At 36.5% G+C, this 23,227-nt stretch overlaps 1 protein-coding gene across 1 annotated transcript in view; it reads right to left on the bottom strand.

The window, feature by feature from the left end:
• Positions 1–22,550, bottom strand: part of LOC127423629 (dehydrogenase/reductase SDR family member 11) — a 34,319-nt gene extending 11,769 nt beyond the window's left edge. Inside the window, exon 1 of the mRNA XM_051668104.1 lies at positions 22,171–22,550. Within this exon, the coding sequence (XP_051524064.1) occupies positions 22,171–22,302 (132 nt within the window). The 5' untranslated portion in view covers positions 22,303–22,550. The remainder of the gene's footprint in view (positions 1–22,170) is intronic.
• Positions 22,551–23,227: the final 677 nt, after the last annotated feature.

Below are 23,227 nucleotides of genomic sequence, written 5' to 3'. Positions count from 1 at the left end.
TTTGGATGAAAATAAATTACACATTTTATTTTAAAATGTTTTCATATCTAGAAAATTAACAATATTTACAAAAAAATAAAATAAATATAATAAAAATATATTTATCTTATTTAATATGGATAAAATAAATTACAGATTTTATTTAAAAATGGTATAATATCTAGAAAATTAATTAATAATAGCTAGAAATGATAATAATAATAATAATAATAAATATAATAACAAAACATTTATCTTAATAATATAATATGGATAAAATCAATTACATTTTTTTATTACATTTTTTTTCCATATCTAGAAAATTAACAATATTTACCAAAAAATTATAACAAAATAAATATAATAAAAATATATTTATCTTAATAATTTAATATGGATAAAATAAATGACAGATTTTATTTAAAAATGGTATAATATCTAGAAAAGTAATTAATAATAGCTATAAAATAATAATAATAAAATAAATATAATAACAAATAAAACATTTATCTTAATAATATGGAAAAAATCTATTACAAATGAAAAATAAATATTATTATATCTAGGAAAGTAATTAACAATAACTATAAAAATAATGAAATAAATGTGATAATAAAAAAAATAAGAAATATTGATCTTAATCATAATATGAATAAATTACATTTTTTATTTAAAAATGTTATAATATCTACAAAATTAATAAAAAATACCCATAAAACTTAGAATAAAATAAATATGATAACAAAAAATACATTTATCTTAATAATATAATATGGATAAAATAAATAACACATTTTATTTAAAAATTGTATAATATCTAGCAAATTTATAAACACTATCTATACAGAACTATGATAAAAAATATATTTATCTTAATCATATAATATGGATAAAATAAATTACAATTTTTATTTAAAACTTTATCATATCTAGAAAGGAGATAAACAATATCTATAAAAAAAATATATATAACAAAAATATATTCATCTTCATCATATAATATGGATATAATTTTAAATGTTGAAATATCTACACAATTAATAAACAATATCTATACAAATAATATATTTATAAATTAAATATATATATAAATATACATTTCTGGTTTTATTAGAGTATTTTAAGTATAAATGTATGTTATGTTGCCACCCTATTTAACCCTTACGAAAATTAACCATGGTTTTACTGTAACAACATTGTACTAACTATGACCGTATTAAGCATGTGTGTTTTTTGGTGGAAACTGTGGCTTTGATGAAGAGAGTGACAGACATATGGAAAGAGATTGGGTTCTGAGAGCCTATATATACTGTATGTGTGTATATATACAGTATACATATATATACATAGTGTTAAGTGATTTCAAAGCTGGAAATCACTATTTTAAAATTCCCTGATATTTTCAGGTTTTCCATGATCGTTGGAACCCTGCTCTGATCGTGTTGGCTGAGTTCAGAATGACACACTACTCTTTCTTCCTTATCTATATATTACAGATATTTTAATATGATAGTATGTATGCACACTTGGGAGGAAGTGCGTTTAATGAGAGGATTAAAAAAAGACAACTCACACAATACATGGATAAACTCACACAGAGACTGCTGATTAGACACACACACACACACACACACACACACACACACACACTTTCCCCATGATAGATTGCAGCTGTCTAAAGGTTGGGCGGAATCGTTAATCAGAGCGATAAATATCTGACTCATTAAAATGACATGAGCTCAGCAGACGCGATCAGGGTCGTTAGTGATCGATCAGTACCGTAATCTGTTCTGAGACCCGATGATTTCGTTAATGTGATTTTTATAACAGAAGTGTTGCATCAGGCTGGACCGTGCCAAACGAGACCACTGACTGAGCTGTTAAACTTAAGGCCATCGATCAAATGAATTGAGAGGAGAGGAGAAGGTGTGGTCAGGATAAATGTTGTGTAACACACCTGAACTAACCTGTACGGTCAGATTTTATAAACCAGCTCTGATTGACACACAGAACTGTGCTGCAGTTTACTATAAATAAACACTCAGAGAACAAACCACAGGAGAATAATACAATCTGTGTGTAGGAGTGAGACAAAAGGAAATATATTGTATATATTACCTGTTTTGGACACGCTTGACTGCATTTATGTAGAAAAAAGGTCTAACATAAATCCATTATTTATTTATTTCTGAATTAGCATGGTAAAAAATGCAAAGTATATATATATATATATATATATATATATATATATATATATATATATATATATATATATATATACACACACACACACACACACACACACACACAGTGTATATACAACTATTAACTATTTTTAAGTATTTACATTGATATGAAGAACAAGTGCTGAAATGGTACTGTCTCTTTAAGATCAGTAGCATCAGTTCATTGAGTGTGTCACGAACTGGGTCCATGAATCCATGTATTTTTATGCAAACTTTGAGATATTGTTGTATGGAAACACCAAGATGCATATAAAATCTCCGAAATGTGAATAAAAAGCTTATACGCTTGAGATGAATTTTTTAGTTTTTTTGTTAAGAAGACATGCACATAAACTCTGATGGAAACACATTTATCAAATATATTTGGTAAATTAATTTTAGCTATGTCGCCCAGCCCTAATACAAAGGTTACATTTGAAGAAATATGTACATGTGTTTATTTTTGTACAAAATAAACAAAAACCTTGTACAAAACATTGAAAATCCTTATTTTTAAATGACCCAAAAAAAACAAATTACTATTATGCTGTATACTGATAGAGATCAAGACAAAGAGCAAAAACTGATATTTGATGAAAAAAACTAAAGTAGGACTGAACAGTCTTATAACATGATGGGTAAAGGTACATTGGAAAAAAATGAGGAGTTGGATTTACTTAAAATATATTAGTAGTATTTTTGCATCACACTTTTTAAGTAAATTCAACTAATGGTCATATTATGTCAGCATAACTAGAAAACCTTTGTTAGATATACTCAAATGTATCAAAAAGGTATATCACATGAATAAGATTTAACAAATAATAGCACAGTGTTTCAAATTACCTTTAATATTATTCTTTCTACTTAATTCAATTGGCTGTCAAGAAAATAATGACAAGGTCAGTCATTAAACAATCAATTCCCCAAAGTAGCTTAAATAATCTGTACTTCAGCTACACACATTCATACACACACGGATAAATGACATGGATTGAACAGGATCTAACTTTTAAAAAAAAAGGAACACTAATCACTTTAATAGTGACTACACGAAACAACTAATTAGAGTAAAGTAACATCAATAATACTAAAAGAGCTAAATCTCTACGAATTCTTAAAAACAACTAATGAAATGCCCCATTAAGTTCCACAACCTTAGTTTGGCTTCACAGTACCTCCTTGGTGGAATGACCTTCCCAAAAAAATATGCATTAAAGTATGGATGAATATTGTCAATGTTGAATGATTTAGGTACAGCAAATCCCCACATGATTGTTTTTATTTCACCTCTAGAGGCCGCTGTTTTACTGCAGAATACAGCTTCATTTCCTGTTACAGCACAATTTTCTGTAAGCTGCTTTGAAACGATGTGTTGTGAAAAGCGCTATACAAACAATAATAATACTTGATAAAATTCTTAAAAATCTAGATGTTTTTTTGGTGTGGGAAAACACTCATAATAATGTACAAGATCTGCCAAATGAATAAAAGCAAAGGCAAGTTAAGTGGTCTTAGATTAAAAGTACAACTAAAGCATGCTTACTTCAGGAGTAACTTCTTCTGTGTAAATCTGAATACTTTTTAATGAACCTTATCAAACTGTATTTTCCATGGGCACATATTTCACATGTATTAAGATAGTCTTATTTTAATTATAAATTCCAAAAAGCCATTTTTGCAATGCAGTTCAGGGCTTAAGTGTCACAACCTACCTAGTAAAAGACGATCTTTATAGTTCATAACCGTGTACACACATTCAATGCTTATTAGTCTCTACGGGCTAGTTGAGATGGATATGGGCCACGGGAACAGAGAAAGATACAGTTAACATGCAGCTTTCGGCCCACTACAACAGTGATAGTAATAGAATGCCAACGTGATCACACAGCACGTCCCTAGACAGTCGGACCACTGATGGATGAAACCATCTGACCACGCATTGGGGGTTACATTAAAGCTGAGTTTAATCACAGATTACACCATATAAGACCTTTAAGCATATTTTTTCATATAATTATATGGCAAACTCATACGCCATGAACGGTACGAGAATGAAACATGAGTAAGTCTTGTTATGGAAGGTAATCGCATTTGATTTATTGCAGCGTTGTTTCTCTCTGTCTCTCTCCCCTCCCTCTCTGGTTCTGTGTGCACTCGATGAACCTGTGCTCGTCCACGGCTGCTCAGTGACTGTGATATCATTGAGTTTGCAGAGAAAGGGCTGTCAGGGGTCGCATGGTGGGCTTTTGTAGATGCAGTAAGATCCTCTGAGGCTCTTCATATTAACTCTCATATGTCAGGCCTCCTCTAAGCGGATATGAAGGACATATTGTTCATTTCTGCAAGAATATTACAAAAGTATTTCCTGGGGGTGGATAAACACACACACACACACGTACATATACACATATACACACATACACACAACAACTAGAGACAAGTAATACACAGAATGTGGGTTCATGTTTGGTGACTATAGCTCCATTCTTAAACCTAGTAAGCTGCCTACCTAGAAAGAATTTGAATACATCACAGGTGCTCAAAAAAAGCAGGTCTTAAAATGATGCTGCCCTCAAAGATAGGGCAAAACAATTAATCAAAATAAAATAGAAATTGCAAAATGACATAGTGTGATTATCAAACCTGTGATTTGATTAAATAAATAAATAAATAGCGTGCATGCGCTGCTCGCTGCATTTACTGTATGTGCGCAGCTCTGTTCTCTACCGTATTTACCGGACCGAGTCCAGTGGTTTAATCCATGTCTTCAGAAGAAATATGATAGGTGTGGGTGAGAAACAGATCAATATTTAAGTTCTTTTTTTTTTTTTTTACTATAAATTCTCCTCTCTGCCCAGTAGGTGGCGATATGCATGAAGAATGTGAATTATTCCTTTAATTTTGGCCAAAAGAAAACACTTACTAGATGTGTATTGCGCAACCGGCAAGTTTTTCAAAATAATCGCAATCCGATTTTTCATCCAAATCGTTCAGCCCTACTCTAAGATACCTTCTTCGCCAAATTCTAAAGCAGCATCACATTTGTACAGCAAACTCTGAGAAAAAAATCCATTAAGACTGTGGGTTGAAGCGAAAAGTTTTTATTCTAAACATATTTCTTTCAATGTCAAAAAGTATTAATAAAAAAATAGTTCAGTCTACCATATATTTGTGTGTACTATTGGGCTGGGTAAAAATATAAATTATCCAGTTAATCGTGATAAGCGCTATGCGATAAAAATGTCTGTTATCAAAAACAACAAAAATAGAAAAAAAATATTTTAATCATACACAGCACTGATGCACCAAAGAAACTCTCTCAACAAAAACACTTCTGTGAGACGCTCGCTGAACTGCCACTATTCTTAAAGAGACACCACAGTTTTAGCACTTGTTCTACATATCAATGTAAATACTTGTAAATAGCACAAATATGCATGTAAACAATAAACATGATATATGTGTGTGCGTGTGTGTGTGTGTGTGTGCAATATAGAATGAGATTTTATTGATGGTATTTGTACATTTTTAAAAAGCAATGAAAGTGATGAAAGATTTATACAAATAAAATATAATGTTGTAAAATTAATATTTTCAGAACCTCGAGACCCCTGCGTGAGTCGTGACTGCTTTATGCATTTTCCATTTCCCTTTTTCATTTGTAACTAGTATCACCTAATAAACAAGCAAAAAAATAAAATAAAAATTATGTCCACATATGTGAACTGAACTTTTGGTCAGACTTTGAATGCACTTAGCTGCATAGAGAGCTATAGGATGCTCCCTTGCTCCCTATTTAGTGAATGACTTAACCTCCAGTGTGCTATCTGTCTGCACTGGTCTCAGAACAGTTTGAAATGCACCTTATTTTCATCCTAATTCCATATAAAGCCTCTGAAAGCAACATTTTTCAGCTTTTGGATGAACCTATTTATTCTCAATGTGATAATGCACAGTAATGATGTGATAATGATGTGATAATCATTAACTAATGTTAATGAATAGAATCAAATTGCACAGTGATAACAAAATAATATATAACAAAATGTATATTAAAATGAAGTGAAATGACCCACAGATGTGTTTAGAGTTGAAAGTTATTCAAAATAACTAACATGTTTTTTCTACTTTTGAGGAAATGCGTTGCCAGTGTCCACATATGTGGACATCATGTTTATCAGTGCACCAACGCGTGAAAAATGAACAGATTTTTTAAACCAGCATATCAAACGAAACTAGAGACTCTACTCTTTACAACCAGGTTTCTGCATATACAAACAGGTTTCAATGAAAAAAACATTCTTACCAGAGGCACTTTTGTTGGCGCTGTGTCCGTAGGAGCGCTACACGGAAATGGACAGCATGCTGTTGTGTCACGTGACTCTGTGCGGCAAACGTTTAACCCTTTAAATGAGTCTAGAGTATTGCGAACAGTATTCAGTCAGTTTTTATTCATTTAAATTATGCGTTGCGTATAGCAAAATACAACGTCCATGCATGTAGACACGGGGTCGCACAAGGTTAATGTACCAAGTTAGAAGTTCCCATTTCTAATTAACAGCATTAGCTGCGAGATCATTTATTTTATATGTAAGCAAAATAAACATAACTGAAAATAAATATAACTGAACTATTCACAAATGAATCAGAATCGCAAAGAATCGGATCGAATCGAGAGCTTGTGAATTGGAATTAAATTGGGAAATATGGATCAATCAATCACTGAAAACAGAGGTCATAGGTACTGTTCAGACTGAATGTGTTTTTGCGCTAAAAAAGCTAGATGCAGCTAAACAAATATAACAGAACGCAGGTGTCTCAAGATGTGCTTTTAAAAACTGACGTCTTTACATTGTCTAAAAATTGTTTTAGATGCTACATAAACAGTGAAACACAGTGCAATGGTCAAAGACGTCTGTCTAGTGCATGTTTACATAGAAAAAACAAGGGAGGCAAGTGCGCTTTTGGTGTGAACTGTCCCTTATAAGGCAACAGACAGCAAGATAGCTCACTAGCTTTTGAAACACAATTTACGTTTGAAGCATCAACATGCATCAAATTCGTCCTTCAAACGCATGGGCTCCTGAGGGACTTTAAGAGATCTACCGGTCCAATATCTGCACAGCAAGCATTTTTAAAGTGATGAGTCGTATTGGAACTGGACCGAGATACGATCATTAAGCAGAATCAGATCTATCAAATTACACAGTGAGGGGCTGATGTACAGAGCATGCGTGAAAGAAATGGAGAGAGATGTTGAGTGCATGTATGTGTGAGATGGGGTCTTAAAGACAAATGGGAGGAACAGTCAAGTCCCCTACAGGTGACGTGTCTGTCCCACACCTAGTAGAGGAACAGGCCCAATGTTCACATTTACACAAACAAAATGTACTTCTGACAAGGAGATTTTATGTAAGCAGAAATAACATGGGTCCATTTAAAAGGTTACTAGAGGTTTCTTATCAAATTTGGGTAACTGCATAGCTTTCGGATCAGTCTTCATGCCTAGAGCACGCCTATGATGCCTTATAATGTTGTCTAGGTAGGCAGCTCACTAGGTTTTGGAACAGCGTTAGAGAGGGAGTGCATGCAAGCGTGCATCAGTGTGACTGAAGTCACATCTTCAGAATAACCCATTTGAAAGCAGAGTGAAAAAAAAAAACATTCTTTTACACAAACTGTGACTGGCAAACTGCCCAGCGCTCACAAGAGAAGAAGAGAGAAATAAAAGAGAAAAGAGGAGTCTGGTCCATCTGAAGTCACCGCAGTGACGGGCTTAAACAAATACAATAAGCCGCCTGCCAAGACGACAGAATTCATTAGCTGCAGAGCCCCCGATCTTCGGCCACCGGAAGATGAAAGAGTGTGTGTGTGTGTGTGTGTGTGTGTGTGTGAAGGATGTTACTAGGCTTTTTAAAATCTGATTAAGGTCCTTTTACAAGAGCTGTGAAACTTGGCGTCAAATCTGACAGCTGGGGCGGAGCTTATGGCTCTTTCACAGATCTAATGGAGGAAAGTTCCCTTTGGATAGAACTCATTGGCCCTATTTATAGGAATAATGAATAAATAGTTTACCCCAGAACTGAATTTCTGTCATTATTTATCACCTTAATGTCATTCCATCTGACCGCTTTCCTTCCATGGAACACAAAAGGAGATGTTGAGCAAATATGTCCTTGTTCTCTTTCCAATATGTGCAGTAATCAGGGGCTGTCAAGCTTCAAAAGTCAGGCTTCCTAAGCAACCAATTGGCCCTGTTGCTTGGGAGGGTAAAATCACATGGGGTAACCTCCTTGTGGTTGCTATAAAGTGGTTCTCGCTCTCGGTGGGGCGCGTGGTGAGTTGTGCGTGGATGCCGTGACTAGTGTCGTCACATTCTATCCATCAATTTTAAAAACTATCAGCCGATTAATCAGTATCGGCAAAATCCACCATCAGTTGACCTCTATTTGAAATATTTTTTTTTGGGGGGGGGGGTTCATAACAATGGAAACCCTAATAAAAAAGTCCATATAACTTGTGTACTACACTCAAAAAATATTTTAGCCTATTTTTAAGATTCAAGCATTTCAATTTAATATACGAATATTCCAATAAATTGAGATTGGAATTCCCAATTCCCAATTCGCTCTAAGTCCTCGTGGTGGCGTAGTGACTCGCCTCAATCCGAGTGGCGGAGGACGAATCTCAGTTGCCTCCGCGTCTGAGACCGTCAATCCGCGCATCTCATCACGTGGCTTGTTGAGCTCGTTACCGTGGAGACATAGTGCGTGTGGAGGCCCACGCTATTCTCCGTGGTATCCACGCACAACTCACCACGTGCCCCACCGAGAGCGAGAACCACATTATAGCGACCACGAAGAGGTTACCCCATGTGATTCTACCCTCCCCAGCAAACGGGCCAATTTGGTTGCTTAGGAGACCTGGCTGGAGTCACTCAGCACACCCTGGATTCGAACTCGTGGCTCCAGGGGTGACAGTCAGTGTCAATACTCGCTGAGCTACCCAGACCCCCAACAAAATTAACATTAACAAAACTTAAAATATATATCTATCTTTTTTCTTTTTTGTTAATTAAAGATTACTCAATTCAGTTTCATGAAAAAAAATGTATGAAATGAAAATGCGCAAATTTAAAATAATTTTTTTAAGGGTATATTTTGAAGTCATACAATAGCTTGTGTGAGGAACATTTGATTTAGCTGAAAAATGTCTCTTCAAAAGTCAAATCTCATTTGCACTTCTGCATATGCCAACTTGGTGCATTAAGATGCATCAAACCAGGTCTGCCATCAATGAGTGCATTTATCTTACACTGATTGTGCTTAAGTCAACAATATGCAGGCATTACCCATTCAGCACGCATACATTTTTACCCACTACCCCGATTTTGGGTTGCAATTTAGAGCAACATAAAAGAGAGTATTGTATAGAGTATGGATACTCACGCATGGATGGACAGGTGTTGTCACTGGTCTAATCTGAGTAAAGTGTTTCCCACAGCTGGTTCATCTACACTTCTTTCACTTGCAACAAAATATATACAAACTGGAACACAACTGTAATGATCATTTCACTGAATTGTGTTTTGAGGTAAACAGCAGAGATTCACTCCTGACTGGAATAACAACATTACACAGCAACATTTCGCACTTAGGCGTGCCAGCTACGGCATTCATGTGTGCCATCTGAACTGTGTGTAATGTCGTCTGCACGCCATGGAATGTCTTGCGGGTCTTATAATTGAGTATATTTAAAATTGGTCTCATTTTACAGACCATAGTCATCCAGCCAATTTTGGATGGCATGCATATTCCCCACCGTTTCATTGAATATCCTGGCCTATGAATGGACTAGAAACTCCTTGACAGCTTTGTGATGATATATAACTTTTTAATTAATTTATCAATGGACATAGATTTGTTTATCATGCTTTTTATACTGGACTGCAATTTCTTCCTGGACATCTGAGATATAACATTGGATTATGTATCCAAACAAGCTTAAGGGGAGAGTTGATATAGAGTTTGGGGCTATTTGGAGCTTACAGAAGCAGTAACAAAGACAGGCATGAAACATTTGTCTTTGTTGTCTTACAGAGATCATATCGCAAATATGATTCTTTTAAAAATCATTCAAACTGTGGTGTTAGGGCAACTAAATAAAATGTACCATCACATTACCGAGAAAGAGAGCTTTCACTTGATATATGACTTGCCTATTTAAGTGTTATGTGAAAAACTTTTGCAATCATACTCATATTTTTACATAATCACCTCTAGGTGGCGCTCATTTGCGACGCTACGTTTTTAAGGCTTTATCTTCTCATTTTATGTAACATAAATGCACAAGTGATGGCATTCTATGAAAAGTTCATATTCTAAGCTTTCCAACTGTAACACATATGAGTGGCTTGTGTATCCGGGGACTTTTACAATTTAAGTATAAACTTGTTGCCCGCTTCTGGCTCTACCCACAGACACGCAGGGTCCATAGTGTTTAAGGGGTTAAGTGAAAATTCTCCTTTTGTGTTACACAGAAAAAAAGTACCATGGGTTTGGACATGAGAGTGAGTAAACAATTACAGTATTTTAATTTCTGGGTGAACTATCCCCTTCAATAAGAAAGCCCTTGAAAGTCCCACAAGCATGTTTGATCTCATGCTATTAAACACTTCAACAGCGCTGCCAAAGTCGTCAGAATATTCCAGCGGGCTGATTTCATTCGTGATGTAAAGATCATGACACCAGTGGGCCTGCATGCATTGTGCCACGCACCACTTGTTTTCTAGGAATCAGCTGAGCTTGAAGGACAGACACTCACTCAACCCCCATCCGCTATCGTGTTTTCCATCCAAATGCTCAGTCTTTATCCATCCACCACATCTTCAACTATCAATCCGTCTCCTCATGTCTCTGTCACTCATCACTAACTCTCAAGGGTCCATGATCACAACCCAACTGGATACAGTTTCCGTCGAAGGTGTCAGAATAAACGGTCAGATGTTATGACATCATCAGACTCTATCAGTGTGCTGATGTCTCTTGTAGAGTGTTCCAGGAGAGATGCATTACATATATTCATCTGAAGGACAGAACGATATTTGGATCACCTTTTTTTAGGACAATAAAACGGTTGATTAGCTGCCTAACTTACTCATAGACGGCTCTTATATACATATTTTGAGTTTTATAGATTGTTGCTTATAAGTAGGGATGTCAAAAGTACCGGTAATTCAGTACCAAGTCAATACTAAAATTAAAAATATGTAACGATACCAGTGTATCTACAGTACCGGCAGTACCGAGCACTGACTGACAGCTGCTTACAACTGCTCACACGCTTATTTGAGCGTGTCTTCTAATACTCCTTTTACACAGAAATGGACAAATAATAAAATTAAAAGTGTGATATGTCCTAGTGTGATCATTAAACTGCAAATGGATGTGATTTAATTCAATAAATATACAGTCTGCATGTACTGCACGCTGCAAAGTGAATGTGTGAAGCCGCTCAAATGCTGAAAACACACTGATCAACACCACATTTAATGAGAATCGCTGTGCATGTTGTAGTAGAGGACAGAAGATAATGCTCGTCAATGTGACGTACACAGCGCCTGCAGACTATACAGATTTATACAATTAAATCGCAGATATGGAAACACTCCATAGTTGCTCCTGTCGCAAAAATGAGTACTCCAAAGGTCCTTAATGATTTTAGGGCATTGGCTCGTATTTCATTAGTTATAAAAAAAGAAAAAAAAGAAATCATAGATCAGACTGGAAATAGCCTTGATCCTTGGCAGTTTGCTTATAGAGCCAGTAGAGGAGTCGAGGATACCACCCTTTTTTTAAACATCTTGAGAACCCCAAAGCTCATTTGCTAATAGACAAACCCATGTCTCTTTTTAAACTTAACCTTAACATTATTGGTTGGATTTGGACTTTTTAACAGAGAGATCAGAGTGTGTAAGGGTAAATGGTGTACTTTCCAAACAGTTATATTCATCGACTGGTTCACCCCAGGGCTGTTATTTATCCCGCTTTTATACATTATGTACACTAATGATTGTTGAAGCCACCATGAGAATAAATTTTTTATTAAATATGCTGATGACTCTGTGGTAATGAGCCTTCTTCAGGGGCAGGATCAAGATCATGGACCCGTAGTAGATGAGTTTGTATCATGGTGTATCCAATCTTTCCTTTCCTTAAATGTGGTCAAAACAAAGGATATGGTGATTGATCTGAGGAGGTTGCCACCCGGTCCTTCTCTGACTAAGGTTGACGGTTCAAAGATTGAACTTGTAGACAATTATAAATATCTAGGAACTGTGATTGGCAACAAATTGAGTTTCGAATCTAATGCTGATGTCGTCTGCAAAAAAGTTCAACAGCGACTGTTCTTTTTTGTTGAGGAAATTGAAATACTTTGATGTGTGTTCGACCATGATGACCCTGTTTTATAAGAGTTTTATTGAATCCGTTTTAACCTTTTGTATGGTTGCATCAGCTTGTCCAGCAAAAACAGACTAAGTAGCCTTTTAAAAGTTCATGGCAAATTCGCCACTGATAATTTTCACATGCAAATGAGCTTTGCGGCAAACTTGCAGCAAATTGTCCTTTGTTGTCAAACGTTTGCTGGAGGTTTACCACTAGCGGTGAAGAGCTGCAAACTTCTGGCAAACATTTGCAGCGAATCACAAGCACATTTGCATAAAAAAATGCACGGCAAACTAGTGGCAAGTTTAGGTTTTTAATTTATTGGGGAGAGTCAGGCCCAGTTAACCAATTTTTTTTTTTTTATATACGGCAAGAAAAAAAAAGCATATTCCATCCTCGAGACTACCCTTACAAAAATCGAAAGATTACGGCAAATTTGCCACAAATTCGTCTGATAATTTTCACATGCAAATGAGCTTTGTGGTAAACTTGCAGCAAATTGTCAGTTGTTGCCAAAAGTGTGCCGGAGGTTCACCACTAGTGGTGAAGAGCTGCAAACTTCTGGCAAACATTTGCGGCAAATCACAAGCTCATTTGCATGTGCAAATATCAAGCGGCAAACTTGTGGCAAATTTGCGGCAAGTTTAGGTTTTTAACTTATTGGGGAGAGTCAGGCCCAGTTAACCACATTTTTTTTATATATATACAGCAAGAAAAAAAAGCATATTCCATCCTCGAGACTACCCTTAAGAAAATCGATGCCAAATTTGCTGCAAATTCGCCACTGATAATTTTCACATGAAAATAAGCTTTGCGGCAAACTTGCGAGCAAATTGTCCATTGTTGTAAAAGGTTTGCTGGAGGTTCACCACTACCGGCGAAGAGCTGCAAAATTCTGGCAAACATTTGCAGCGAATCAAAAGCTCATTTGCATTAGAAAATAACGAGCAGCAAATTTGCGGCAAGTTTGCGGCTTTTTTGTAAGGGCACAGACCATTCCCTGCATACAGAGTTTGACTTACTGCCATCAGGCCGTCGCTTCAGAATGCCAGAGGACAGGACCAAGAGAATTAAGGCCTCTTTTGTGCTAATGGCCACTGGGCTATTGATCTCAATTTAAATTATTTATTTATGGACGGGTGTCTCCTTTTATGAGATCTTGTATGTGTTATGTGTCTAATGTATTAATGTACTGTCTTATTGTCTTTTGTCACTTTTGCTGCAAAGCTAATTTCCTCTAGAGGGACAATAAAGTTGACATTGAATTGATTTGAAAATGTAATTGTTGTGTTTTAGATTATTTTGTGAGGATCCTTAAGGACATTTTGTTGAAAAGTAACTGTATTATTTTCATTTGAATTAAGTTTGGATTAATTTGATTAGGCACATTTTGATGATGAAATTGAATTAAACTTTAAAACACTGAATTCAGAAATAAATGTAAAAAAAAAAACTGGAAATGTGAAATTTGGAGAAAAAAACTAAAAAAATGTAGAAAAAATAAATAAAACAGATTTCATAAGGTCCTACTTAAAAGAAAAAAAATTACTTAATTGAGAAACACTTGAAGGTAACATGCTATTGTGATCATTTATTATTTACATTGAAATTGTACATTTTAATAGGCTAAAGGAGTGTGTTTAATAGCATATTACCTATTTTTCTGTGGTATCGAAATTGGTATTGGGAATCATGAAATTTGACTTGTGACAAAACTACTGATAAGAACACGGATTTAAGGATCGACAAACACAGGATTTCAATGGCCAATGCCAGTACCATTATGTAGACGTCTAGGCGTCTGATGGTTGATATATATAATTTAGTAACAGTAAATAAGATGTTTTAAGGATTTTTAGACAATTTTAAATGGAAAACAAGTCAAAACACTTGATAACAATAGGATTATTTGCAGTGAATTTCTTTACTGAATTAAACTTAATAAAGAGTATTTTTGGGGGCCTGGGTAGCTCAGTGGTAAAATACGCTGGCTACCACCCCTGGAGTTTGCTAGTTTGAATCCCAGGGCATGCTGAGTGACTCCAGCCAGGTCTCGTAAGCAACCAAATTGGCCCGGTTGCTAGGGAGGGTAGAGTCACATGGGGTAACCTCCTCGTGGTCGCTATAATGTGGTTTGTTCTTGGTGGGGCGTGTGGTGAGTTGAGCGTGGTTGCTGCAGTGGATGGCGTGAAGCCTCCACACACGCTATGTCTCTGTGGCAACGCGCTCAACAAGCCACGTGATAAGATGCACGGGTTGACTGTCTCAGACGCGGAGGCAACTGAGATTCGTACTCCGCCACCTGGACTGAGGCGAATCACTATGCGACCACGAGGACTTGGAGCGCATTGGGAATTGGGCATTCCAAACTGGGAGAAAAAGGGGAAAAATCTCAACAAAAAAATAATAAAGAGTATTTTTTCCTTTAATTCAGTGAATGTTATTTAGAGGTATGTTTAAAAGATGATTTTGTCCTCTTTATTGTTAGTAAGCACGTTTAATACAACCTTTTAAGTCAAGGCACAATCTGAATAATCGGTTAAGAGCTAATGATTAATCGTTGCAATCGTTGAATAATCATTCTAATAATCGTTAGGTTAGTCGATTATCAAAATAATCGTTAGCTGCAGCCCTAGACAAGAATAGCTCATATAATACCGACTGTCAGCTGATGCTGATAAATAGTCAAATGGCCAAATACCACCCAATTAATTGGCCTGTCAACATAAATTGGTCTATCCCTTCTCAGAGTCTCTAATCAAGTCTAAATTAAACCAGCATTAAACAAAGTGACAAATGTAAAGAGATAACTTTGTTCCTGTGGAGCGAAACAGTCAAATCCACATCACCTGTCAGTCATCTGAACTCAAATCTCTTGAGAGATGGAAGTATAGTTACTGAACTGACACATCATGAGAAAATAACCTGTGAGACACGCACCAGAATTACACATGACTGCACACAAATACTGTGAAGGCTTTGCAGTATCTCAACAGTGAAAGGCGTACCACTAAATCCATTCCACAAGTGTTGTGTCAGCTATCTAAAATCCAGCTGCATTAGACACTTTCCATGATTGCAACCCCAAAACAGGACTTAAAAATCACATAATCACATAAACGGCAATCACTAAAAAAGTTTATTATCTCACGTTCATCCACAACCAAAAGGTTTCAAGAATCAAAATGCTCCAACCATTGAGAAGATCTCCAGTTTAATATAATTAAATGATCTGGGCTCAGTAGTCCATTAGGTCAGTAGATGAGCAGTCAAGGGAAAAACTGATCCTGGAACAGAAGTCAGAGTCTGCCATAGTGAATGCAGCCAACAGAAAATGTGCTCTCTACACTGGCCCCTCATTAAACCTGGGTTCCATTCCATTCCAAATCCCATAGTAACCACATTTGTACCCCCTCAATCTCTTATTTTTTCATCACTGTCCCCCTCGGTCCCTCCAGAGGGTCACTGCTTCTAAGTGCTTTCCTATACTTTCAGTGTTCTGGTTGGGATAAAAAGCAGAGCTGCAAACCTCAATTACATATAGTGCTTTAAGGTAAAGTGTGTCATTTCTGTGGCACTAGTCACCAAAAACAGAATTGCAAAAAATTATGATGCCGGATTCACACATACTCCGTGATCGGGGCGTGAGCGAGGCGTGAGCAACGCGTTGCTTTTGGGCTTTCACACCGGCAGCGTCTCTTTTCTATGCTCCTACAGCAACGCCGGGCAGTCACGTGCCCTTGTTTATCAGCGTACTTGGTCGTGATTGGTTAATCTATCAAAGTCCCTTTCAAGGCAGGTCAGTCCACTCATGGTCATCTTTGGATCTCTCTGAGGCAGGCTGGGCAGCCATTTTCTTGGTAAACAAGCAAAATAAAAGTACAGCTCCTATCTACTTGAATGAGAAAAGCAATTTCCAAAAACGTTGGTCAAGATGCCGACCTATAAATTGCAGTGTATAGTTGGTTTGGTTTAAATATTGTTTATTTGTTTTTGCTTCTTTTTTATAGTCATATAATAATTTACATTTATGCATTTGGCAGACACTTTTATCCAAAGCGACTTAGTGCCCTTATTACAGGGACAATCCCCCTGGAGCAACCTGGAGTTAAGTGCCTTGCTCAAGGACACAATGGTGGTGGCTGTGGGGATCGAACCAGCAACCTTCTGATTACCAGTTCAGTGCTTTAGTCCACTACACAGCCCTACTTTATAATAAGTAGGGCTGCAACTAACAATTATTTTGATAATCGACTAATCTAATGATTAGAACGATTATTCGACTATTCGGGCGATTATTGCAACGATTAATCATTAGCTCTAAACTGACTATTCAGCTTGTGCCCATTGTACATTGTTTTAAAGGAGTTTTAGATATTTATGCTCGAAAACAAGCCAAAACAAAAACAAATAAAAAATGCAGTGTATAATGGGGCGAAGACTACCCTCTCTCACCTTTCTGTTCACTTCAATCCATCGTTAACTCACGAAAAAACAAACTCTCTCTTATTAATAAAGCTGCATATTGCCAATTTTCTTCACTATAAGAAATACACATTGACATATGTTATGATTCAGTAAGTTGCCATCAAGTTATAATCTAGCTGCATTAAGCGTGTGTGCTCAAGGGATGAGCATCCCTGTGACAGAGTGTACCTCAGCCGGGTGCAGTTTCAATCTCTCCCCCTAAGATCGGGACACTTCACGCAACTCATAGAAGAGGCGCTGACCGCACAGAGAAATGCCAGTTTCCTTATTATTTGAACTTTAATAAAGCTATAACGCATTAAATAGAACTGCATTAAAGATGTAACACCGGGGTGTTTCCTTTAAAGATGCTCGACACGCAAGTTTTGCTTAAGCTGAGCGTCAGCTCCGGCTCTGCTTATTCCACAATGAGAGTGCTTCTGTATTTACTTATTTTGTATTTTTGCATTATAATTCCCTCATACTTTGCGATCTACATCACCTGAAGCTGTTTGGAATGTTTAGAGTGCATCTGGACTGTGAGATGTGTTTTCTTCCTCTCCTCAGTCAGGTGCGAGCTGCAGTGCTGCTCTTGTGTGCAATCATTAGAGTTTCATATGATCTTATGTTACGTTAAGATCAAACGACTATTCGACAGCGAAAATTTTTGGCGACAATTTTTCATTGTTGACGTTGTCGACAACATCAACTAATCGTTTCAGCCCTAATAATAAGTTTTCTCTGCACCCAGAGCCGCTGAGTTCAGCGTAAGCCGCGCTGCAAAAATAGGCTCAGCGCCAAATCTATCCGCTCACTGCCGCATCTGGGATGCTTCACTTCACGACTCACGCTTGCAATGTAAAGGGTGTAATCTTTTAATATGGGCACCGAAACAAAAACATGCTGCTTATGCCTCGCTCATACACCACTCAGGTAGGATATGTGAAATCGGCGTGAATGGTTTCAAACAGGTTTCCCAAACACTTCCCCAATCTGCCACTGGTCAGACAAACAATAAAAATATTCACAATAAAAATTCTGGCTCTTATGAAAATGGCTTTTTCATCGAGTTGACCAGTGGGTCTTGGAGGCTAGTTTATAAGCTTTAAAGACAAGCTATTATAATTTTCTGCCTTTAACCCCTTAAACTCTGGTGCATTTTTGGGCTGTTGCCCAATCCTGCGATTTTTCACACTCAAATTTAAAAGCTCAACATTCACACATACTGTGGACTTATTGCAAAATAATTGGTCTCATTCTTATTAATTATTCATAAATAATATTGTATGTGTATATAATCTTATGTAACAGAAGGTTAAAATTTTTGTTGTTGTTGTCCTGACTTTGTAAGCATGTAATTCTGGTTATATTCACTCTATCTCACTGTGAAAACTCTTATTTCATTCCACTAGATGAAATGTTTTACTATAACATTCCATCACTATATATATTTGAAATGTAGGTGGCGCTCTAATGCATTTTAGCCCTCACAGATGTGCTCGTCCATAGACATTCAGTCTAATTTTCAGTTCAAGCACCACCCTTATTGTTTCATTAAATATCTCAGCCTCTGAGTGGACTAGAAGTACAATCAAGGTGTCATTAGAAAAGATCCTCCCCTTTGCAATGATATATAACATAACATTTCATAATAAATAGTCAAAAACATATTTTTCTGATGATTTGTTTAGCATGCTTTTCCAGCTGGATGGCATATTTTGTTCTGGACATCTAAGATACAACATTGGATTATTCAGCCAAGCAAGCTCACACACAAGTAAAAAATGGCAATTTTTGTTTTAGAAAACTGCCTAAGGTAAGAACAGATATAACGTTTTTGGCTACTTGGGGCTTACAGCAGCAGTGATTGGTGCATAAAAGAGACATATGTATTTGTTGACTTACCGAAATCATCCTACACTTTGTGATTCTTTTGAAAATCTTTCGAACTGTGGTATTAGTGCAACAAAATTAGTCACATTCCTGAGAATGAGAGCTTTCATTTGATATATGACTTGTCCATTTAAGTGCTATGTAAAAGACTTTTATAATTATATTAATATTTCTACTACATTACCTATAGGAAGCGCTAAATTGCGGCATGAATGTTTTTGAGAACGAGTACCGTTGCTTCCTTTTCGATACTCACGATACCCATTTTTTGTTTTGTTTTATTTTTCTGAATTCCATATCAACAGATTATTTCAATTTTATCATCAAAACGGTGTCTAAATAAATGAATTCATCAACACTTAAATCAAATAGAACAATTAATTTTCAACATAATATTATATTATTTTTATCAAATGAAATGCTTTTATACAGTACCTCACAGCATAATCCAAAATACAACATTGGAGATATTTTTGTCAAATAAAGTGTTGCATTACCGAGCATCACAAATGTGAGATATTGCTTAAATATTATACAATTACTATTGATTTATTAGTAGTAGTAGTAGTATTAGTAGTATTGCAGTAAATATTACATAACTATAAAGTAGTGATATATTTCTGTCATACTTTTTTCCCATTTAAAGAGCTTTTATTTTGAAGTCCTTTCCGTTTGTGGGTTTTTAACGGTAGCTTCTCACTTCCAGAAAAGCAGGTTGCTACGTGACCCAATGAAACTATTAAACCACAAAAGGCTGCTATTTAATTAAATAAATATTTAGTCTGTATGTGCAACGTGCTATAAAGTGAATTTGCGCTCTGCTCGCTGTCATCTGCTACAAACACCTGAGTACCTGATGCTCATGATTGTGTTTACAGTGTATGAATCAAGGATCTCTAAAAGGTATGAGCACTTTGTTTCTTGTCAGCACAACACCGGCTCCACACATTCACTCACATTTGAAGCGTGCAGCACATGCAAACTATATATTTATCTCATTAAATTGCAGCCTTTCAAGTTAAATAATATAGGAGATGACATGATTTTAATTTGTGTGTTGAATGTTTATGGAATGATATTCGTACGGCAGATGGTATCGTTTTTTTTGTATCGAAGCATTTTTACGAGAACAAGTACAAGTACATGAGTGCGGTATCGGTATCAACCTTCTGACTATGCTCTACGTCTGCGACTGACCAAACAAACAGACAGTCCCGCCCCCAACTCACGCCCATAGTCAATGTTGTCAGTGATTGGGCTGCTCAAACAGAAAGAAGACTGTTTATAGCTGCACAGACAGACAGTTTTTACAGTTTACGAGAAAATTTACCTACAAATGTCTTTGTCTCTGCACATTAAGCTGGGATAGAAAAAAATACTTTAACACTAAAAAAGTGACACACTTCAGCTTTAATATACACACACCATCTGGCCACTGTGTGTGAATGTGTACATTCTTGGGGGAAGGTTCTAAGATACTGTGGTCCCAAATACACACATAGTCTTTAAGAATACAGCCTTTGACACAATTACAGTGGTGTGTTGTGATCAGACCGACACAATGATGGCCTTGTCTCTCATTTCACACTGAGAATAAACAGTGTGGATACAGATCTCATGCAGTACAATTGTAATATCCATCAATATTATTTAATAAAACCCACCAGGACCCTCAACTCTGTTACATAAACAAGATTTGGATTTAAACAGATATGCCATCAAAATGACACAGAAGGCCAAAAAAAAAAAAAAAAAAAAAATCATTTCCAAACATGAAACATTCACTAATCTGAATAATCAAAGCTCTGATGTCCTGCAGTAAACCTTTGCGCATTTACTATGAACCTTTTCATAACTTACAACCTTTGTTCATCATAACAATATGATGTCACACACACACACTCATGATATGAATGGATTGTGTGTACAGTAAGCAATCGACACCAGCACAACCACTTTAATTTAATCTCTATGAATCAAAATATTTGCATTAAGTGGAAAACCACATGGAAAGCAGGATAGTGATTTAAATGGAAAGGTAACACAGCCAGGTGTGCTGCTTATAACATGACCATCCAACCAACAAGATATTTTAGGGGGGTCATCAATAATCTCTTGTTATAGTTCGAATAAATAACTGCAAAGAAAAAAAAACTGCTGAAATTTGCTAGTTTAATAAAAAATCAACCACTGGGACATAAAAGTGAATGTAGTTCAAGAAACACTTTTATATGCACACTTGTTCTTAAAGAATAGATGACAAGCTGTCCTTCAACTGAATACACAACTACACAAGTCCTGTGGGTTTACTAAAGTATGCTGAGAATTGAACTCAAGGGCAGGGCTGAAAAAAATCATCAATGATTGACAGCCAACGAAGAGAGATACAACTCATTGCACAATACAAGACAAATTATAGGAATAGAAAACAAAAGATAAACTCATCTACACTTACATACAGTGAAAATGTTCATAGTTAATGTGCTGAACTATGAAACTTGAGGGGAACTGACTACATACCTCCATTAAAAATCATCAAGACACCAGTTGATTATATTTACTTTATGCATTTGACAGATGCTTGTACCCAAAGCGACTGTCACATGCACTTATTACAGGGACACAGGGACAACCCCACTCCTCTTGGAGGAGTTAAATGCCTTGCTCAAGAAGCACAAAGGTGGTTGCTGTGGGAATCGAACCAACAACCTTGTACTTACAAGTGATGTGCTTTAGCCCACTACGCCGCCAACGCCACTCACATGATTAAAAGTCACTACAAGTTTGCAGCAGCCACTTGCTTGATATTTTGTAACTGACATTTTTATGTGTGCATTTACTCTTTGATATAAACGCATATGGCTCTTTGAGTGTAAAGTGGGCGTGGCTAACCCGGTCAATACTTTAGAGGCAATCAATCACTTTTGTACGCCCAATGAGAATTATTGGTACAAGGTAAAACTGGCTCCTTAAGCAAATCCCATCTATTCAAAACAATAAAGCGAGTGTTTGTAAAATCAGTTTGATCATCATCGATATGTTACTTGGACTGCAGCGAGCTAACAGAAGTAGCACTCCCGCTAGATCATCATCCAGGCCTGATATTTCCTCTTGATCACAAACAGTCTATCGGCACAGCCCGTTTTAATATCGCTTACCTCGATTTTGTCCACGTTCCTGGCGCATCCGACCACCTTCATGCCGTGCTGTACCAGAGCCCGAGCGACAGCCGCTCCGATCCCGACAGAAGCTCCGGTGACCAGCGCAACTCTCCCCTTCCAGCGCTCCATCGTCAACGGATACAATGTATCACGATCGCTGCAGGTGCGAGGTTACAATGTAACAATGAGTTCCGATCCGCGCCGGAATGTATCAGGATGAGCGCGGGTGTCACTGCAGTAATATAACTCTGATTCCGAAAAGTATTAATCCAGTGACTGAGTGACATTCAGTGAATGTGTTCAGGGCGGGAACAAATCACGTCCAACCCACCATGGGCTTCCGCTGCTAACACCCAGAAAGAGCTCCACACACACATAGATCCAATCCCCGCAGCACCCGCGATTAAATATTAAAGACGGAGGACAAAGATATGCTTCAGTTTGCTGTCGCCGCCCGCACTCTTTTTTGTTTTGACTCAAAAAGCGACGCCTAACGACATTAGCGGAATGTAATCGGTCCTCTCAAATGATAGTTTAAAAGGATATTTATATTTGTTAAATGGTTTAGAATAGATTTTTTTTCTTTCTAAAAATCTGTTTTTGGCTTTCCCCTACTCAGACCTTTTAACTTCGCCTCTATAGTAAATTGAGTGTGATTTTAAGCACAAATTAAGTGTCCAAATAATTCTGGGGGCCACTGTGTAACCACAACATAACTCTTGTCATCATGCTTATATCATATTATACTAACGGCACACCAGCCATACACACCATCTAGTGGCTAACAAAAATATTAACTTTTAAACAAGGGGGGAATCTCATCAAGGTACAGTAAAACTATGTTAAAGTTACTGTATGCTTTGGCATTGAAGTATGATATGTCTATGAATTTAATGTTTAAATGTATATGTCTGTATAAGGGAAAGTGTATTTTATACAGTGTATACTTTTTTTCAGTTCACTTCACAATAGCACTGGGTGTAAGAAATACATTTTCTGTCTGCCTGAATTGTTTTGTCATTTACCCATTTAAAACCCATAAACACATGCACAT

Source organism: Myxocyprinus asiaticus, chromosome 3 (assembly GCF_019703515.2).
Source record: "Myxocyprinus asiaticus isolate MX2 ecotype Aquarium Trade chromosome 3, UBuf_Myxa_2, whole genome shotgun sequence".
Taxonomy (NCBI): Eukaryota; Metazoa; Chordata; class Actinopteri; order Cypriniformes; family Catostomidae; genus Myxocyprinus; species Myxocyprinus asiaticus.
Note: the sequence above shows the minus strand (reverse complement) of the source record. Positions and strands in the feature narration are given on the sequence as shown.